A 19,712-nucleotide genomic window follows, 5' to 3' on the forward strand; every position below is an offset into this window, starting at 1 on the left:
GGGGATGGCCTCAGCTGGGGCCATTGGCTGGAGCCCCTGCAGACGGCCTCTCCAGCATGGTGGTCTCAGGGTTGTCCAGTTTCTTACATGGCAGCTCACAGCGTATTTCAAGGGAGGAGGTGGACGCTGCCAGTCTTGTAGGGCCAGAGCCCAGAAACTGACACGGTGTCATCACTTCCACATTATTCTCGTGGTCAAAGCAGTCACAGAGTCAAGGGGAGGGGACTCAGACTCCACCTCCCAATGGGAGGCGTGTCAAAGAATGTGTGGCCGTCTGTAAGCTGTCCTGAATGTGATCACAAAGAATTATAGTTCAGTGTTGTAAAGGATACGCCAAAGGCTCTATAATTACATGGACAAGAGGGGCGCCGGGGCTGTGCAGGCGTGAGGGGTGCAGGGAGTAGGGATAGCTTGGGGGAGAGGAGGGTCAGGGGAGATGTAGACATGGTAACGTATGAACATTTGAGCTACTCATGAAGACAGCTGGGACTTGTCAATCAAGATAGGGGAGGGTGGTGGGAGGGAGGCCTTCCCAGTGCTGGGAACAGCAGGTGCCTAGGCACACAGGAATGGGGTAATATGGTGTGTTGGGAGCATGGGGTGCGGAAGAATGGGGAAGCAGATGAGCCCGAGGAAGCAGGCAGAGAGAGAGACCATGTTTTCCACTAAGGATTGGTGTGATCAGATTTGCATGGTAGAAAGACCTTTGCATGAGTGTGGAGGATGGGGTGGGGTGGTAGGAAGACCAACCGCTAGTAATCATTTTGACTCTAAACTCCTAAGGGCCTCTATAGAGGCAGTGACAGTGGGCGGCAGAGAGGGGACAGATCTGGGAGCCACTTAGGAGGCAGCATCAATAGAACTTGGTGACCAGTTTGACGTGAGGAGTGAGCAAGAACGAAGGGGATGGTGACCATAGTTAACACTGTATATTTGAAAGTTGCTAAGAGTAGATCTTAAAAGTTCTCATCACAAGAAAACATTTTGTATGTGAGGTGATAGATATTAACTTATTCTGGTGATCACTTCGCTATATATATATGATATATACATATATCATATATATACACATATCATATATATATACATATTATACACATATACACACACACACACATATATATATACACATATATCAAATAGGTTGTACGCCTTAAACTAATGCAATGTTATAGCGATTATATCTCAATAAAACTTGAAAACAAGAATAAAAACATTCTTCCACATGGCCAGAATCAAGAAAATGAACAATAATTTCTTTATACCTTCTTATATCCAGTCAATATTAAATTTCCCTAATCAGCCCTCAAATGTGGTGTTAGCTTGTTTGAACTGGGATCCAATCGAGGTCGTGTATTACATTTGGTTCCGTCTCTGTAGTCCCTTTTCATGTACAATATCCCCGGCTTCGTCCCATTTTCCCCTCAGATGTTGACTTTTTGAGGCGAGCGGACCAGTGTCTTGTAGATTGGCTAGAGACTGGTTTGTGAAATGATTTGCTTGTGGCGTCATTTAATTTGTTCTTCTATTAGCTGTATTTCCTGTAACCTGGAAATTAGGTCCAGGGGTCTGATTAGATTCAGGTTAAACGTTTTTGGCAAGAATCCTTGATGTTATGAGCTTCCTATTGCGTCCCCATCAGGAGACACACAGGTTAGGTTTCCCCATTATTAGTGACGGTAACTTTAATCATGTTCCTTGAGGGTAGGAAAATGGCTAGACTCTTTTAATATTCCTCCGTAGTGTCTGAAAAAGAGCCGGGATACAGTCAGTTCTTGTTATTGGCAGAAATGTTCTATAAAGTGAGCGTGAACCCTGAATTTGGGAATCCTGACCCATCGCTTCCAGGGGAAATACAGGCGTAGTTTCTTGTGTGCCTCTGGCCACACCATTTCGTCCACTTATCAGTCCCGAACCTTGTTTTATGTGTGTTTCTGTTTAAAGACACCTTATTAAATATACATTTTTGATTCGTTAACACTGAACTGACAGCCAACAGCACTATAAGCACGCCTGAATGAAGCTTGTCTAACACACGTATTTTCTCCACAAGACACATCACAGCCTTCCTTAGTTTAGCCATGCTGGCCAACATCTCAGCGCTATGCTCAGGGCCTGGTTTAAACAGTGAAATCATCAATGCAAAGAAAAAAAATGCAAAAACCACGGCACTAAATAGACTGTGAAAAGGAGGACACTTGCTTACAGTATGAGAGCCGAAACAAGAAGGTCAAACTCAGGGTCACCTTGCTCCACCTCAGCTGGGAATGTGCTCACTGGGTGACTCAAATTTTTCTCAGGTCTGCGTTATGTCTGTGTATAACCACCTAACGGGTCACAAGTTGATTGATTTGGGGGTGACAAATAAACTTAGTGGGTAAATTTGAAATTTGGAATCTTTGGATAAAGAGGGTCAACTACATATGTTGGATAAAAATCAATTTGAACTACCTGTGTGACCTTGGCTTAGTCCCATTACCTCCTGGGCTTCATTTTCCTTACCTGTTCTGCTACCCCAGTGATCTTTGAGCTTTTCCCCAGCACAGGAATTCCAGAAAGTGAGTGGGATTTGAATTTCCTCTTGGTTGGGCTCCCTGTGGCCAGAGAGCTCTCAATCACTTTTCCTCCCGTGCAGGTTTGTGGATTTCCACGCAGCCGCCTCCACCTGCTCACCCTCCCGGGCCTCCCTGCTCACTGGCCGGCTCGGCCTTCGCAATGGTGTCACACACAACTTTGCAGTCACCTCGGTGGGGGGCCTCCCACTCAACGAGACCACCTTGGCTGAGGTGCTGCAGGAGGCTGGCTACGTCACGGGGATGATAGGTAACAGTGACCCCCCGCAGCCTGTATACCCCTATTTCCCACTGCACTGACTCAGTTGGCTGCTTTGTGTTTGCCTCGTCTGCTCATGCCTGCTTTTTTTATTTATTTCTTGCTGTATATGTTAGAAATGCTTTTGGTTATAAGTAATTGAAAAGGCCTCACCGTGGAATAAACCACAGAGGAGCTGTTTTCCTCCCGTCATAACAAGCTTAGAGGTAAGCGATTGCTTTCATTGGCTCAGCTGCTCAGAAAAACCGTTTCTGTCTTTCTGCCGCACTATCCACACTGTGTTGGCTTTTGTCCTCATGCTTTATGCCTCACCGCTGCAATCATTGCGGCTTCAGTACCATTCTCCATAATTTGGCTTCAAGGCAGGAAAGAGAGGGGAGGTGGTGCCAGTCCCATTTGTTGACTTTTATCCGGAAAGCAAATCTTTTCTGTCCCAGAAGTGCACTTAAATCTTATTGGCGGGAGCTAGGTCACCCGGCTGCAAGGAAGGCTGGGAAACTGAGGTCAGGATTATAATGATTGACTTGGATTCAGGCACCGGTCTCCGGCCCCCTGAACAAAACCAAAGTTCTCTGAGCAAGATAAGCACGGACATGGGTATATAGGCCAGGCAGCCAGCAGCACCTGCCACTCTGTCCAACAGTTTCCTTTTCTTTTACAGTTTCCTAAGCATCTCATACGTAGCGTACATGTTGTGCCAGGCTCTGGGCTAAGTGTTTATTTGCATCAGGGTATGGCGGTGCCGCCATTGTCTAGGTGAGAAAACTGAGTTTCAGGCAGATGAAGAGACTCGTTCCGTGTCGCCCGGCCTGGAGCGATGGAGGGAGGCAGGGGTGTCAGGCCCAGCCTTGTTCTTCTGTTTTGCTTCCCTGCCGGTCTCCCCTCCAGGGGCTGAGACCACCCAGCCTCCAGCTGCCTGTGCTTGTTATTCCGGCGTCCCACGAGCTGGGTCCAGGGGGATTCCTGCCTCCTCCCACCACGCGTGAAGTGACCAGGGAGGGTGTGCTGACAAACAGCACTGCCGCGAGGGTCCCACTGTTTAGATCTTGGTACCACATTCATTTCTGCGCCCCTTTGCCTTGTGGGTGATTTCCCTGGGGTCTTTGCTTAGAGCAGAATTAGCAGGTCAGAGACTTCCAGCATTATCAGAGCTATTGGCAGACATCGCCGGTGACTCCGCCTGGACCTTAAGCATTTACAGAGCAAGGAGCAGCAGTGTGCCCGTTTCCTCATTTGCTGGTCCTGGGCGGGGGGTGTCTCTGTACTTGAACTGCACTGGGGAGGCAGGCTGCTGCTGTTGGCCAGAGGAAGATGATGAAACCAGGTGGGAAGTAGGCGTCTCTGAGACACTGTGGGGCATCCACCTGCACCCCGGGCTATACCTTTGCAGTGCCCCAGCCCAGGAGGGCAGCATGGAGGCGGCAGTCGGCTGTGTGGGGTTGCTGTGTGCTCTGAAACCTCTTTGAGGGGAACGAGCTCAGGCTTCTCCGGGCTGCTGCTAATGGCTTATCCCCCTTTCACTGTGCGTTCTCCTGTGTGGGTTCTGAGTCATCCTTGCTTGCTTTCTGTCTCCCTATGGACTCCCACTCAGTCCCAGAGAGCAAGGCTCGGCTTTCCCACCGTGTTTGCGGCCTCTTCTTTGCTTGTCTTCAGTAAAGGGCAACACTTCAGCTCCCCGGAGGGGCTGGGAGCCCCCATGGGGGATTCCTCTGAAAGTCTCTCTCTCATTTTCCTACAGGCAAATGGCATCTTGGACACCACAGCTCTTATCACCCCAACTTCCGTGGTAAGAATTTTTTGGGGGAGTTGTTATCTGGGACACAGAAAATGAAGACCTTTGTATAAAAGGGGCCCCATTTAATGTTTAAGCTGTCCTGCTGCTGTGGATATTTCTCCTAAGTTAGGACGTTTTCGTTGACATTGTCACTTGAATACCCTTGGGGTGCTCCGGGCTGCCTTTACTCTCATGTCTCTCTCTCCTGGCACTGTTCCTGTCCCCGCTCCTTGGTACCTGACTGTCCTCTGGCTCCCCATCATGATTCCATCAGTGTTCTTCCCAACCTACTTCCTCCTGTCTCAGGGGACATCTGGTGAGGTCCACACACGTCTAGTGTGGTAACGATTAAAAATTGTTCGATGGGTTCCCCGAAGCAGGGACCCTGGCCATGTGGGACTTGGGACAGTATAGGGACATTCTGTGGAAAACTTCACACCAAATCTTGGGTTGGAGAAGAGACTGGGTGAGCGAGGATCTCAGAAAAAAAAGTCAACAAAAGTATCCAAGTCTCAATGTCACTCTAACATTAGTTAACACTCTAACATCCTTCCTTCCCCCTCACCCCATCACGCAGGCCCAGTCCTGCCAGCCTTCTGAATCTTAGCTAAAGTGCCATCTCTTTTGAGAAGCATTTTGAGATTCCTGCCCTAACCCCTCCCCACTTTTAGCACCTGGGGGCAACTTCTCCCTCTGATCTCTCTCTTTGTCTTACTGATTATTCGCCTCTTAGATCTTACTCTGCGTATCTTATTTTCTCTTTAGATGGGAAGTCTTTTGAGGGCAGAATTTATTCTTTTATCCTTTAAAGTATCATGCATGTAGATTTTCTCCAACGACTTCTTAAATGGGTCAGTAATTACACTGGGAATGGTAAGTATGTGTTAATTCTCTCTACTTCCTCCCACTCTGGGTGAACTAATCACAAGATGTTTTGCAAATCCAATCTTACAGCCAGAACCCAGCAAAATGTTTCCTTTACATACTACAAAGGGATATTAATCAAATCCTCTTTTAATTACATCCTCCGTAGCACTGCAGTATTAAATCATGGAAAATTAAATTTTTGTCTTGGGTGTACGCATGCAGGATCCTCACAGAAGCCGAGTGTGGTGCTAATCCGTTGCTTTTCTTCCAGGTTTTGATTACTACTTTGGAATCCCATACAGCCATGATATGGGCTGCACGGACACCCCAGGCTACAACCACCCTCCTTGTCCAACATGTCCACGGGGTGTTAGAGCATCAAGGTACTTGGCCGTGGGCTCCAGAGCCAGGTGAAATCCTAAGGGTGTGGCCCATCAGGAGGAAATGAGAGAGGCCCCCAGGGGACAGTTGGGACAGCAAAACAGAGTGCAAGAAAACTTTTAGCAAACGCCAGGTCAACAGAATCTTTTTATTGGACTTTTCTAAGTTCCTTGGACTGTTTATCTCAGCCGGGGAGAGCCCTGCATGGCCATGGTCTCACACAGGTGGGGCTTCCCTCCTCCTCTGCCTGCTGGCTTTACTCCTGGGCCACTCACCTGGCCCAGACCCGGGGCGTAGAGGGACAGAAAGAGAGAAAAAGTGCACAGGGCTCCTTAAGAAGCTTCACCTCACCACTCACCGTTACAAAGAAGCCTGCATTCTGACACGGGTATGCCAGGCAGGCACTAAACAGGATGTTTTAAAAACATAGTCAGTGAAATGGGGAAATGCTCACGAGATAATAATAAGTGAAAAAAGCAGGAAACAAATCATCAGCAGCGTGGCCATAACTGTCTCGGTATTTATGCCTTTATATCCCTACCAAGAGTGACTCAAAGGAAATAATGCCAAGATGGTGACAATGGGTCGTTCACTCTGGTAGTGGGATTAAGGGTTTTCATTTTTTTTTCCTTTCTCATTGTGTTTTCCAAAATTCTGTAATGAGCATACAATACATTTATTATCCGGACAAGGTGACAAACCTTATTCAGATAATAAAGCAACACAAACCACGTGCTCCGCGAGTTCAGACTGTGCGCTGTGGTTATTTATAAGGTCACAGGTGTTTCAGCTGCTTGGGGAAAGGGCGTCTCAGCTGGCTCATTAATGACACAATAGTTAGTCTAATAATGGCCATTTATTGAGAAATTGTTACGTTCTAGGCACTCTGTGTACTTAGCTGCCATCCACTGTGGGAGGTAGGTGTCCGCCCAGTTTTTGCAGGTAAGGAAGCATACCTTGTTGCCCAGGTCACCCTGGAGCTGTAAGAGGCCGAGATGGAGACTCAGTCTGGGTGTCTCTTGAGTCCAGAGCGCATGTCCTCTCTATTCCTGCTATTCAAAGTGTGGTTGCCCAACCAGCAGCGTGGGTATCACTGGGGCGTCTATTAGAGATACAGAAGTTCAGACCCTACCCTGAGGCCTGCATTTTAATAAGAGGCCACATGATTCATGCACACGTTGCAGTGTGAGAAGTGAGGCTGTAGAATGTCTCGCTGTCCTTAATCACTGTGGCCCGGGGGTCACACCTGTGTCACACCTGGCCGTATCAAGGTATGACATATGTCCGCCAATCCCTTATCAATCCAGGTTAAACCAAGTAGAAAAACAGGATTGGCTTGGGAGAGAAAAGGGAGAGAATTTAAATGATGGTGGAGTTGCAACAAGATCATAAAAAGGTGAAAAATTTGCCACAAATGACGAGATTAGCATTGTATGCCCAGTACAGTGATAACTTTATCTTTTTTAAAAATTGTGGTCCTTGGCAGTTACCTACGCCAGTCTGACTTTGTCTCTTAAGCTTCCATGATGGGTGTGTGCACAGAGAGGTGTAATGGCGAGTTACCATTGTTCCCTAAGTCCTTCCCTGTACCATGAGGACCATTTCTCTACCAGACCGGCCAGCCTCCCATTACCCTGTCTCTCTCCAGGGTTGTCAGTTTCTCTCTTAGTTCTCTGTGGCAACCAGGACAGAGGGCTTGAGTTTTGATTGCGTTCCTAGGATACTGATCAGTGGACAAAGCACTAACCATTCGTTATTTCACTTAGTACCCCCAATATGTCTGTAAGGCGGCAAGGGCAGCTCACATTTCAGATAAGGAAAGTCAAGCTCTGAGAACTTCGGTAACTTGCCAAATATCATGGCCAGAGTTTCTTCTCAGCCACTCTGAGGAAGCATTTCTGTGTCAGGTTCATTTCGATCTGTAAGACCAAGGGCTGAGATTGTTTTTCTGGGAGATAGTCTTGCTTTGACCCTGACTTTTCCCAGTTGCTAAAGTTTCTCCAAATTCTCTAAACATGATTTGAAATGTTAAAATTGTCCCCGGCCATTTGTCCTATTGTCAGACATCGTATCACAGCGTGTAACAATTGTTATACCCATACAAAGAAGTCTTCATTTAGGGGGGACAGTGGAAAAAGCCAGGGAGGGGGCTACTGATTGGCCGTGGGACTGTTTGAATAATTTAGTCTGTTTAGACCTCAGTTTCCCTCCCAGCAAAATGGGAGTAATAATGTTTCTAGCTCACAAATTTTGTGAGCCTTACAGAGTGGCCAGGCTTGTCTGAGGAGCACACAATATATATTCAAAAAGAAGAGAAGACTGTATTATATTGGTTTTACACTTGGAGGAAATGGCCAACTGGAAAAACCTTTTGGCACCAGGCAATTAAGTGTTTTGTATTTATGTGCGTCGCTGCATTAAAGCATTTTGTTCTGCGCCGTAACTACTGGTATTCACGGAGCTGAATACCATCTGTGGTTTCCACACAGGAGCCCTGAGAGGGACTGTTACACTGACGTGGCCCTTCCTCTGTATGAAAACCTGAACATCGTGGAGCAGCCCGTGAACCTGAGCAGCCTTGCGCAGAAGTACACGGAGAAAGCTACCCAGTTCATCCAGCGTGCAAGGTGAGGAGTCCCCCGGCGCCAGCTGCCCCTCCCCTCCGCCCACCACATCCCCTGGCCGGAGCACTCCGCAAAGCTTTGGCGGACTCCTGTTGTCTAACACAGGTGATGCATGCCTGCCTCCTATGAACAAAGCTGGAAGGCAGTCCTGCTTGGCATCTTCAGGCCCTGGTTTGAAGTCCCTCAGGTGTGTTCCCAGAGGTCCTGGGCTTACCTACATCCCTGCTGAGGTCATGCTCCACTGTCTATCGTGCTCCCGCATCCTCCCCTGCCAGGCAGGGTCTGTCCATTGTCTTCTGGGCACTCAAGGCACTCATTCCGTTCAGTAGGTGGCAGGAGGTATTCGTTTCTTACTGCTTCTGTAACAAACTGACCACCAACTTGTTGGCTAAGACAACAGTCATTTATTCTCCTACAGATCTGGAGGCCAGAGACCCTAATGGAGGCTAAAATCAAGGTGATGGCAGGACTGTTTTCTTTTGGAGGCTCCAGGGCAGAATCGTTCCTTGCCTCTTACAGCTGCTGGTGGCTGCTGGCTGCCTTGGCTCTGGTCGCCACTTCTGTTGTCCCCTGACCTTCTCTTTCTCTGTAGTCAGATCTCCCTCTGTCTCCCTCTTACAAGGACACGTGTGATTACATCCAGAATAATCTAGGATAATCTCCCTATTTCAAGATCCTTAATTGCTTCTTCAGAGTCCCTTTTGCCATGTAAGGCCACCAACACTCATATTCCAGGGGTTAGACCTGGATATCTTTGGGAGCCATGATTCAGTGTAACTCCCAGGACTTACAAATTCCAGCATGTACAGGGCCGCCCAGGTCGGTAGCCTTCAAGAGGGAAGCAGGCCGAGTGCAAGGCATTAGGGAATGGCCGAGCCTGTGCTGACCTTGAAAGCACATACCCCGTCTAAGGGGGCAGCTGCGACCTTGCTCCAGCTTCCTGTTGCTTCTTTGTGGAATGGGAGCCTGGATTTTCCATTTCAGAAGAGAGACAGGAGACCCGGCCCCTGTGTGAAACCTCCTGATCTTTAAATGTTAGGAGCGACTCACTAAAAATAACGAAACAGCAAAAAGCAGAGCCATACCACTCTGTGTCCCTAACGAGTCGTATGTGTGTGAGGGCTGCTGCTTTGCAACGTCCGTCAGGTTGGAGAGGGGCTATTGTGAAACCACGGACAACTCCTCAAAGCGCACATGCCCGCATGTGCACACAGCCCGTCCCCACCGCCCCAGGCCTTGTCCTGACCCTTCGCGGCTGTCCTTGTGCTGCCCTCGAATGACCCTGTGGATGTGCTTCTCTTGTCTTCCTCCCAAGATTGCAAACCCCTCAAAGAACAGAGGAACAGTTCCCAATAGGTCCTCTGGTATTCCCCACAGCCGTAGCCTAAGTGGGCAAGAAAAAAAATGTGCTGCATGCCTGTCTGCTTGTGCGGAATTGAAAATACGTGAAAAATCACCTGCAGATACGTGATCACACCAGCTTCTTGCATGTGCACGGACCGCCTCCCTCCACCCCCATCCCCAGTGCCTGGCTCAACCACGCTAGACTTTTCTAGAGAGAAGGGCAGCCGGGAGGGTGGAGGCAGCAGTGCAGTAGATACACTGATGTTTTCTAGACAATAAAACCTACTTAAGGCCTAAATCTCCAGGGCAGCCCCTTGGGGCTTCAGAGATCACATCTGACCGGCTTCTCAGAGCTTCCTGAGAAACACCGGCTTCTGTTCAGATGGCCGATAGGAAAAGGGGTGAGACCCTTGTTCCATATGGAGGGCTGAGCATTTCTCTGGAATTTTCCCTGGAACTCTGAGATGGTTTCGGGCCCTGTGGCCCATGACAGGTAGATGCTTCATGGCTGGTGGGTGGGGACTGGCCTCTCCTGCTTTCATGGAACCTCGAACAGCACAGCTTTCTCGAAGGGGTGGGTGGCCGCCAGCTGGGGTCTGGGGACTGCTTCCCGCTTGCTCTGAAGGAAGTATGGCGCTGTTTATCCACCAGTTCATTCATCGGTTCAAAGACCAACAAATCAACAGACACTCACTCTCCCTATCATGTGAAAAAGGTGAAGAGTTTGCTCATTTACTAATTAGTTATTTGGTGAAAAGTCACATGCACCCTGTTGGCTTTTAGTGTAACAGAAGATAATCCTCAGGGATGCTGATTTATTTAGGATTTGACCTGCTAATTTATCTGAGATTTTCCAAACGTCAGCAGAAAAGACTCCATTCTCCACTGTGACCCCCTCCCCACCTGGGCCTCTGTGTCAAAGCTCCCAGGGTCCCTAGAGTGAGGTGTGCTGCTGTCCTTAGTAAGGGGCCCACCCAAGGGCTTCATTGAAAGTTTTACTTGGATTGTTACTTGAATTTAGATCTTTCACATACCAAGGATGCTGAAAGCTAATCCTTGATTTGGGTTTTTTAAGTGGCAGGCAGAGTTCTGAATTGGCCAAGAAAGGAAGACAGCAGATGGCTTTCTGGGCCACAGCTAGCCTGGCCTGTGCTCCTTACAGTGTGGCGGGCTGTGCATCGAAGCTGAGCAGGACGTAAGGGTTTGGCAAGGAGGAGGGTGTTGGCCGCAGGTGTGGCGGTAGCTCAGGATATTTGAAATCAGAGCCTATGGTCAATGCTCCAGGGCGTTCACCAGTCAGAATTAGGTCCTAGAGGTGCCCAGTCCCTTCCTCTGGGGCTGGAGCCCAGGACCCACGTCATGGTCTTGATTCCCTCTCTGCCTGACTCCGGACCCTCCCCCTGCACGGTGTCCCCTCGTGGTACCACCCCTCCTCATCTTCCCCTGTTATGCCCTTACCCAGCATGCTGTATTTCACCTCCGTCACACCTCTTATTTGTCAATAACTATCTGATTAATTTTTCGGTTGCATTTCTTTCTCTCCTGTTTCCTATTGGATGCAGGTCTCCAAAGCCTGTGCTCTTCATCAATCCATCTGAGTCTGCCGAGCATTTGAAATGTGGGTAGGGCAACAGAGACACTGAATTGATAGATAAACAATGGCAAAATACACGTAACACAAAATTTACCTCTTTAAGTGCATATATAGGTCTGCAGCTTTAAGAACATTCCCACCCATCACCACCACCCACCTCCAGAACTTGTTCATTATTCCAAACTGAAACTCTGTCCCCATTGAACCCCTGCTCCCCATTTTCCCTTCTCCCCCAGTCCCTGGCCACGCACCATTCTACTCTCTGTCTCTCTGAAGTTGACCACTCTGGGGACCTCCTCCTGCGAGTGATACCATGTGACATTCGTCCTTTGGTGACTAGCTTTTGTCAGTTGGCATGATGTCTCCTGTGAGACGTCATCTGTGTTACAGCATGTGAGACACTGAACTCTTCATCTCATTTAATTTTCATTAATTAAAACCTAAAGAGCCACACATGACTCGTGGCTGCTGCACTGGACGACACAGCTCTAGTAGGAGTGCTGCCGAGAAACCGTTGGTTACGATGGTGAAGGAGAAGCCCCTATTTGGGACTTGTGTCCTGATTTTCATGGCTGCCAGAGAGAGCTGAGTGCGGGCACAGTCCCGAGGCAGGGACCCTGGGAGTCGGGTGCAGGGGGCGCTCCAGAGCTTGGAATGAAGCAGGGCGGAGGCTGGGGGGCTCCGAGAACTCGATGTGGGGTGGTGTAAATCAGGGTCAGTGGAGAATAGTGGGGCCAGTTTGAAAGTCGAATCTGTAAGTGAACTGGGCTAAAAAGAGCAAGCCGGTATCAGCACTCAGCACGAACTTGACTGAGCTCTCCCCTCACCCTTACTGTGTCCTCTGAAAGATGGCACCACAGGTGTGGTCTGTGGGAAGGGGCTTCATGAGGGTCCCTGCTGCTGCAGGAGGGAAAAAGCTGTGGTTCTGCAGCTTGCCTTGATCCTGCTCCTTGCCTGGGGGTGGCAGTGGAGACAGACAAGAAGCAGAGTCCACCCTGGTTCCATAGGAACCTTCAGGGATAGAGTAGTGGTGGCTTGGCACCTGGGGCTCTAAGAGAGCCTTGATCTAGATATTCCCGGCGGTCATGTTTGTGCTTGGCATTTCCTGTGGTCGACGTGACTCCTTCCATTCATCTCTGAGAAAGGGCCGAGTTTGGAAGTGGACATGATGGAGGGATGCTACAGAAAGCAGATAAAACTTCTGTGTGTGCTTTGGACTTTAGAGTGCAGCAGTTAAAAGCAAGGGCTGTGCTCTCAGACAGATGTCACCTGGAATCCAGACTCGCTCACTTACTCATGCACAGCCTCAGACAAATGCTTCAGTCTCCCTAAGCCTCTGACGCTTTATCTGAAAAAGGGAACATGGGAGTTATGAGAATGAATTCAGACAACGTGAGTCCCACTTGGTATCTCTCAGTAAATGTTAAAGAACAGTAACAATTATTACAATTACTCTCAGGTTTTCATTGGCTGACAGATTATCTTCACATATCCTAGGAAGGTTCTAAACAGATGTGTACTCCCGGGGCCCAGGGGGCAGAAGGTATTGTACAGGTTTTCTCTGAGACAAGGGACCCACTGGACAAAGCAGAAAGTGACCTGGAGAGTGACCTCTCGGCTCTCCCGTTCCAGCGCCAGCAGAAGACCTTTCCTGCTGTACGTGGGCCTGGCTCACATGCACGTGCCCTTAACCAGGACGCAGCTGTCCGCAGACCCACAGGGCCGTACACCATATGCGTCAAACCTCCGGGAGATGGACAGCCTGGTGGGCCAGATCAAAGACAAAGTTGACCGCGTAGCAAAAGAAAACACATTCCTCTGGTTTACAGGTAAAGTAGTAAAACGCAGCCAGCCTAACTGAGATCAATGGATAACCCTGCACACGCCCTCCGAGGAGCAGTCTGGTCGAGTGATCCTCTTTAATGGGGTAGAGGCCTTACTTTGAACGTGGGGCCCCACTCCTGTTTGTTGACTTGAATGCTGAGCACCTGTTCATTGGGGCCTCCAAAGCTGGGCCTCTGGAAAGCTTTGCACAGCGAGAGCGGGTATCCTGCTGGCTCCTTATGTGTTGATGAGGGCCATGTGGATATTGCTCTTAATTGGTAATAAATGACTTTGACATTGTGGACCTGTGTAGTCCTCACGCGATTCTGAGACCCCCTCTTCACCACCATCCCTGTACCAAAGACTCCGGTTATCTGCCGCCACTCACCAGGCCACGTCTTTTAGCCGAGTGGATCTGAACTAGTGAGCCATTTAGAGGGCTCACACAGACACTGTGGGTCTCAGGGCCCTGTCTGGACGAGGCCAGTGGTTAAAAGCCCTGCCTTTGGGTCACGTAGAGACCTAGATTTGTACCTACACGCTACTGTTGGGAAGGTTAATCTCTCCAAGCCTCTGTTTCTTCATTTGCAAAATTAACCTGACATAGAATCTTAGTCCCTAGCAGGTCAGAGGATCGTGAGATAATGTAGATGAAGGGCTGGGCGCATCATAGGTGCTCAATAATTAACAGTTGCAGGGCTGAGGATAATGGTGGTGAGATTGCTAACGCTATAAAGGGCAAACGTCTGGGAGGCAAGAGCCTCAGGTAGGGCTGTTTTGGGGGAGGGGAGGCCCACCCCTATAAGCCCAGCAAAGCCTCATCGGAAGGGTAGCTCTTCACAGGGGGGGCCATTGTTTTGACAAGATCCTCTTCTATCTCCTGCTGCTGTGTCCAGGGATGTGGGGCCAGAGAGAAAGTCAGTGAAATTGTCCACCAGTCTGTGGACCATTAACATGTTGCTTCGTTTGGTTTCTAGGAGACAACGGCCCGTGGGCTCAGAAATGTGAGCTGGCAGGCAGCGTGGGTCCCTTCACTGGATTGTGGCAAGCTCAGCAAGGTAGGGGGCTCAGCTGGGGTGACTGAGTCCCACTGCTGGTGCTGAGCCCAGGCTGGGACATGGGATTCTGCCTCTGGGAGGACCACCTTCTATCCAGGGCTTAGGGCTTCATTGTGAAACAGGGGCAAGCTGCTCACCAGCCACCACATTCCAGAGAAGAAACTCATTGGGACGGAGAGAATTTCTGTTCAGCCCAGGGCACCCTTATGTCACCTTTTCTCCTATGACTCCCTCAGGGGACCAGGTGTCTCTAGATAAGCCAGTCCACGGGTCTTCCAACGTCTGTGCTTTCCCTTTACTTTCATCCTGTTGTCCTTGCTCCTTTTCCTTTCTTTCCTTTTTAAAAAAGTCATCCCCCCATCCATCCAACCATTAATTCATTTCATTCATTTAAGAAATATTTAGTGCCCAATTACTGAAGGTTTCTATATCCTTTATCTCTAAACCTTACAGTCACGCAGGGTAGGTTTATTTCCATTTACAGAAGAAGAAAGAGAGGCTCAGAGAGGCTAAGTAATCTGCCCAAGGTCACACAGTCTGTGAGGAGGAAGCCAGGCTTGCTACCAGAGTTGGTATCTCCCCACTACACGACACTGCCCTTCTCTACTTAAATATCCTTCAGCTCCCAGCTCAGCACCCATCTGCTCTGGGAAATTTTCCTCACAAGGAGCAGCCATGCTGGGGACAGTTTAGCAGTATGGACCAGAGGCCTGAAAAAAAGCACATACCTGTTGATGCTTCGGTTCCTCCTTTAAGAATTTGTCCTGAAGAAATAACTAGCCAAGTGCACAATGACGTGTATGAAAGGATACTCATCGCAGTGGGTCTTTTAAAAAAAAGTAGTTGGACGTAACCTATGTGTCCAGCAACAGAGGCATGTTACAGAAATTACAACACATCCATTTAAAGAGATACTAAGGAACCACCGAAATGCTGCATATTATTGATCTGGAAACGTTCACATTTACTACTTTTCAGTGAATATAGCAGGTTACAAACAATACATAAAGTCTAATTATATAAAAATAAGCCTACGTATTCTCAGAAAAATATTAAGACAGACAACAGTAGCTAACAGAAGAGTAGCAGCGATTACCTCAGGGTAGGGGAGGGAGGGTTTAAGTGTGATTTTCCCTACAACGCACTGGTATTATTTGTATCCTACAAAATTAAAATAGGTTTTTTAAGAGTTACTTATATCCAAGGGGTTTGGAGGTGGACGTGGCAAGTTTATCCCCTGGGGCTGGGTTTCCCTGTTGTCCAGGTCAGAGGACACAGAGTTCCTTTCACATTAGTCTGGCAGAATATTTGTAGTTCCTTAGAACTGGAACAGCTCTGTGTGGGCCTGGCTCACATGCACGTGCCCGTCATGGTGGGGGGAGAGATGGACGTGCTGATCATTCCTTTTCATTTGTCACCTTTAACCTGGTGTCCCTTGGATCAGCTCCCTGGAGAACTTTACAAGTGAGTGGCTGCCGGGACTCTGGCCGCGTCCTGTGTTGGGAGAGTCGAGCTGGGAGGCAGGGAGCTGGGTGCCCCCTCCCCTCTCCTGCACAGTGAGCTTCAGGCTTGGTGTTTCCCTCTCTCTGTATTTCTTTGGCTCTCCAGTTCAAGAATGCCGTAAGTTAGTTCTGGTTCCTGGAGAGCTGGACCAGGAAAAGATGCCAGGACTGGAGATGGGTGCCGATGTCTTTGATACCTGCAGCAGCCTAGAGAAACACAGTGTAAGCTGGGAGTGGTTTTCTGTGTTACCCGATTACAATTCCTCCTGTCCATACCTGGGACAGCCTCGGGCCAGGCTGCCGTCTTTAATGTTCAGTTGGAAAGCCTGGAATCGGAGCTCTCAAGGGTAAAAATCCAGAAGGCCTAGAGACCAAGGATGAGGGGATAAGGGCCTATCAATAACTGGCTCTTCTGTGTGGAGCTCTCTGTCCCCCAAAGATTTGCCTTGTCTCCTCCCCCTTTATGAGGCAGCTTTGAAATAGTGAATCCGGTTTAAGGATACAGACTGGGGCCCATTCTTTGAGGGAAGAACCTTACCCTATGCGAAACACATTTACTAGCTGGACAACTTCATCTCTCTTTTCCTTCCATTTCTTGAGCACCTACTGTGTGCCAGGAACTTCTCAGTGCCGGGGACATGAAGATCCACAAAGCCCTTAGCTCAAAGGAATGACAGTTTAGAGTAGTATTTCTCAGTCTTTAACGTGCAGTCAGTCCCCGTGGGGATCCTGGTAAAATGCAGCTCTGACCTAGTGGTTCTGGAATGGCGGTGGAGACGTTGCATTTCCAAGAAGCTCCTAGGTGCTGATGTGGCTAGTCCACACTTTGACAACCGCCCATCTAGAACAGCATATCTAGACCATATTGATTCCAGAGTCACCTGAGTCTAGAACTTCCAGATAAGGACCAGTGGTTATGAAGGCATGGTCCCTGGACCAGCAGCATTAGTGCCACCTGAGAATTTGTTACCAATGCAGATTCTAGGGCCTCACCCCAGACCTCCTGAGTCAGAAACTCGGGGGATGGGGCCCAGAAATCAGTGTTTTAACAAGTCTTCCAGCTGATTTCAATGTGGGTGAAAATTTGAAAACCACCAGTCTAGGTTCACTGCCTGAAAGGCCAGGCACTGGCCACACATGACTGTTGAAAATTAAATGAAAATGCAGTTCTTCAGTCAGCCTAGCCACACTTTAAAGGCTCAGAAGCCACATGGTGGTGGCTACCATATTGGATAGTGTAAATATAAAACATTTCCACCACAGCAGAAAGTTCTGTCAGTGCTGGGAACAAACACGTAGGCAGGTCCTTATAATTAGTACAAGGTAGGAACTCCATGATGGGGGCACAGGGGCTGCTCACCACTGGGAGGGGGAACAGGAAGGCTTCCCGGAGTGGTTACAGTTTTGAAGGATGAGCAGGAGACAGCCAGGGATTTGTGGGGCAGAGGGCTTTGGGCCACCTTGGCAGGTGTGTGAAGACTGGGGACAAGGAGCTGTTCAGCTGTCTGTATCTGGAGCTTGTGAGGAACAGGTGTGAATAGACGTACTAGGCTGAACGGAAAGCTGGGGCTAGCATTCGACCATCTTTTCTTTCAGGCAAACACTTTTGGCCTTAATTCTAAAGAAAAATGGATTCCTGGAAGGATTTGAAGAGTGAGAGGGATATGATTCAGTTTTGAAAGTGGAGATGACATTCGTGTAACGTAAAATTAGCCATTGTGACATGGACGTCCCATGTGGCATGAAGCTCGTTCACGGGGCTGTGCAACTGTCATCTCCGTCCAACATCCTAATGTTCTCATTGCCCCAGAAGAAAACCCCATACACTTTAAACACTTGCTCCCCATTTCCTGCTCCTCCTGGCACATTGTTCAATTTTTCAAGACCCTGTGATGTCCGTGAGGGAGAGGAGCAAAGACAGACTTGCTTCCACTGAGACCAAGATGACACATGACAGAAGCAAGTGACAGAATCTCCAGGAATATCCCCGCCTTCAAAGAACGCCAGGGTTGGGGGAGACTTCAGCGATCTTTATTCCAGCCTCCCTGTTGGCCAAATGAGGAAACTGGGGCCGAGCAGGGTGAAGGGCTTTCCCAGGGCTAGCCATCCATCAAGGAGGTCCCACTGGCCCCCACTGGCTCATTCTTCATGTACATGATGGTCACTGCTCATGCCTTGTTCTGCCCAACTGACCGCTCGGATGTCTGGGAAAGCCTGTGTTCTCTGGACCCCTGGCGGTCAAGGAAAATGTCTTTAGCCCCCGTGACAGTCTGAATCTTTCTAAATCCATGGGAGGCCGAGTGCAGAGGTGCACAGAGAGAATGGCTTTGGAGGCTCAGGTGTGGTTTGCATTTCGACTCCGCTTAGGAACCGGTGTTTGTGGCACCCTGCTCCCTTTCAGCCTTTTTCCTCTGTGATATGGGCTGGTAGACCCACTTCGCTGGACAACTGAGAGGACCAACCAGGATACTGGCTGGAAAACACTCAGCCTTTCACTTCTTTCACTTGGCCTCCACTAACCCCCACAAGACTCCTTTTCTTTACTCATAGCCGAAACGAAGTGGGGGTACCCCACAAAGAGAGGAATTGGAAAGTGATCCAAAAAGGGCCCCGAAAGAGATTTATCTACTAAAGGACATGGGCCATGTGAATAACATGCATGACTTTCCAAGTGTTCTGGGCCTCTGTCTTGGGAAATGACTCTGAAGCTGGATTTCAGTTATCTTTAGATAACACCCTGTTTTGGGGTAAGGCCTTGCACCAATGTGGCTTGAGGAGATACTGAGTGGCACAGCTCATGAATTTGTGGTGGGGCTGAGGTTGGATCCATTTTCTTCTTTTCTCAGGAGATCCTGAAGATAAACCTTGTCTAGGGGTAAACACTTTCTTTTCCTCATTCTCCAGACCAGCTACTGGGGGCTCTGGGAAGCCAGGCAGAGCCCTGTGTGGAAGGGGTGTGGCCAGCGACCCAGGTCAAGAGGGGCACGAGGGGTGCTTCTGGACCCCTGCTCTTCCTCACCAGGTTCCTCGTCAGTGGGATGCCTGCACATCTTGCTGTAAGGGGGCCAGTCTCCAGAGCAGATGAAAGAGAGGACAGTCAGTATTTTCACAATGGAGTAGGACAAGCAGTACCCACAGGCCTCTTCTTCCCCGCAGCCAGCCTGCTACGTCAGGCCATGCGCTGCCTCCCCCTATTCCCTGGCCCCCAGACCCCCCTCTTTGTCCTCCCTCTCCTTTCCTGGCCAAGCCGGCTTGCTCAGCTGATGGGATGAGGCAGCGTCTCCTGGAGTTATCTTTTCACCCCGTGCAGGAGTGAGGATGCTCCCCTGGGCTCAGCCTGCACCCTGCAGGGGTGAAGAGAAGCCGCACTGAGGGACAGTGGGCAGCACGGGCCAGACCGGCCCTGCCTTCTCCCAAACAGAGGACATGAGGGGCCTGCCCCCTGCGGACCCCAGCGCAGGCCTGACACAGAGTAGCCACCCTCCCTGTCCCACTCCAGACCTATTTCCTACCCAGTACAGAACCAACACCTTGTTTGTCCCCTAACTGACTGCTCCTCTGTCTGGAAACGCGTGTTTTATTTGAAGAGCAGAACTGTTCCTTCCTCCCCCTTGGTGATGAGGAAACATTCTGTTGAACTTGGCATCCTGGACTTCTAGGAGACCTTGGTTGTTTGTAATTTGATACTATCAGGTTGTTGCATAACTTTCCCACTGGGAACCGTGCGCTGCGTCCTGCGCTTCTATCCAGTTGTGGGTAGGGGGTGGGGTAGAGAAAGGTCAGGAGTGGGGTGGGTGAGGGAGCAAGGAACAAGAGATGTTGGCTGTTGGCCCTGGCTGGGGGCAGGGCCAGCTGGTGGGGACCCAGTGGAAGTCGAATTGTATGTCCTTCCGGGCCTCTGGCCACCAGGCT

General features: G+C 49.5%; 1 protein-coding gene across 4 annotated transcripts in view; it reads left to right on the plus strand.

The window, feature by feature from the left end:
- The window catches only part of ARSG (arylsulfatase G), a 95,894-nt gene that overhangs the window by 47,888 nt on the left and 28,294 nt on the right, over positions 1-19,712 (plus strand). For 3 of the 4 annotated variants that reach the window (XM_081027515.1, XM_081027513.1, XM_081027514.1), the window contains 6 exons: positions 2,636-2,823; positions 4,571-4,618; positions 5,745-5,856; positions 8,344-8,481; positions 13,049-13,245; positions 14,218-14,298. In XM_081027515.1, coding sequence (XP_080883641.1) covers positions 2,636-2,823; positions 4,571-4,618; positions 5,745-5,856; positions 8,344-8,481; positions 13,049-13,245; positions 14,218-14,298 — 764 coding nt within the window. Of the gene's footprint in view, positions 1-2,635; positions 2,824-4,570; positions 4,619-5,375; positions 5,480-5,744; positions 5,857-8,343; positions 8,482-13,048; positions 13,246-14,217; positions 14,299-19,712 lie in introns of those variants that run through there. The other variant, XM_081027516.1, reaches the window with a different exon arrangement.

This window comes from Rhinolophus hipposideros, assembly GCF_964194185.1.
Source record: "Rhinolophus hipposideros genome assembly, chromosome: 20".
Classification (NCBI taxonomy): domain Eukaryota; kingdom Metazoa; phylum Chordata; class Mammalia; order Chiroptera; family Rhinolophidae; genus Rhinolophus; species Rhinolophus hipposideros.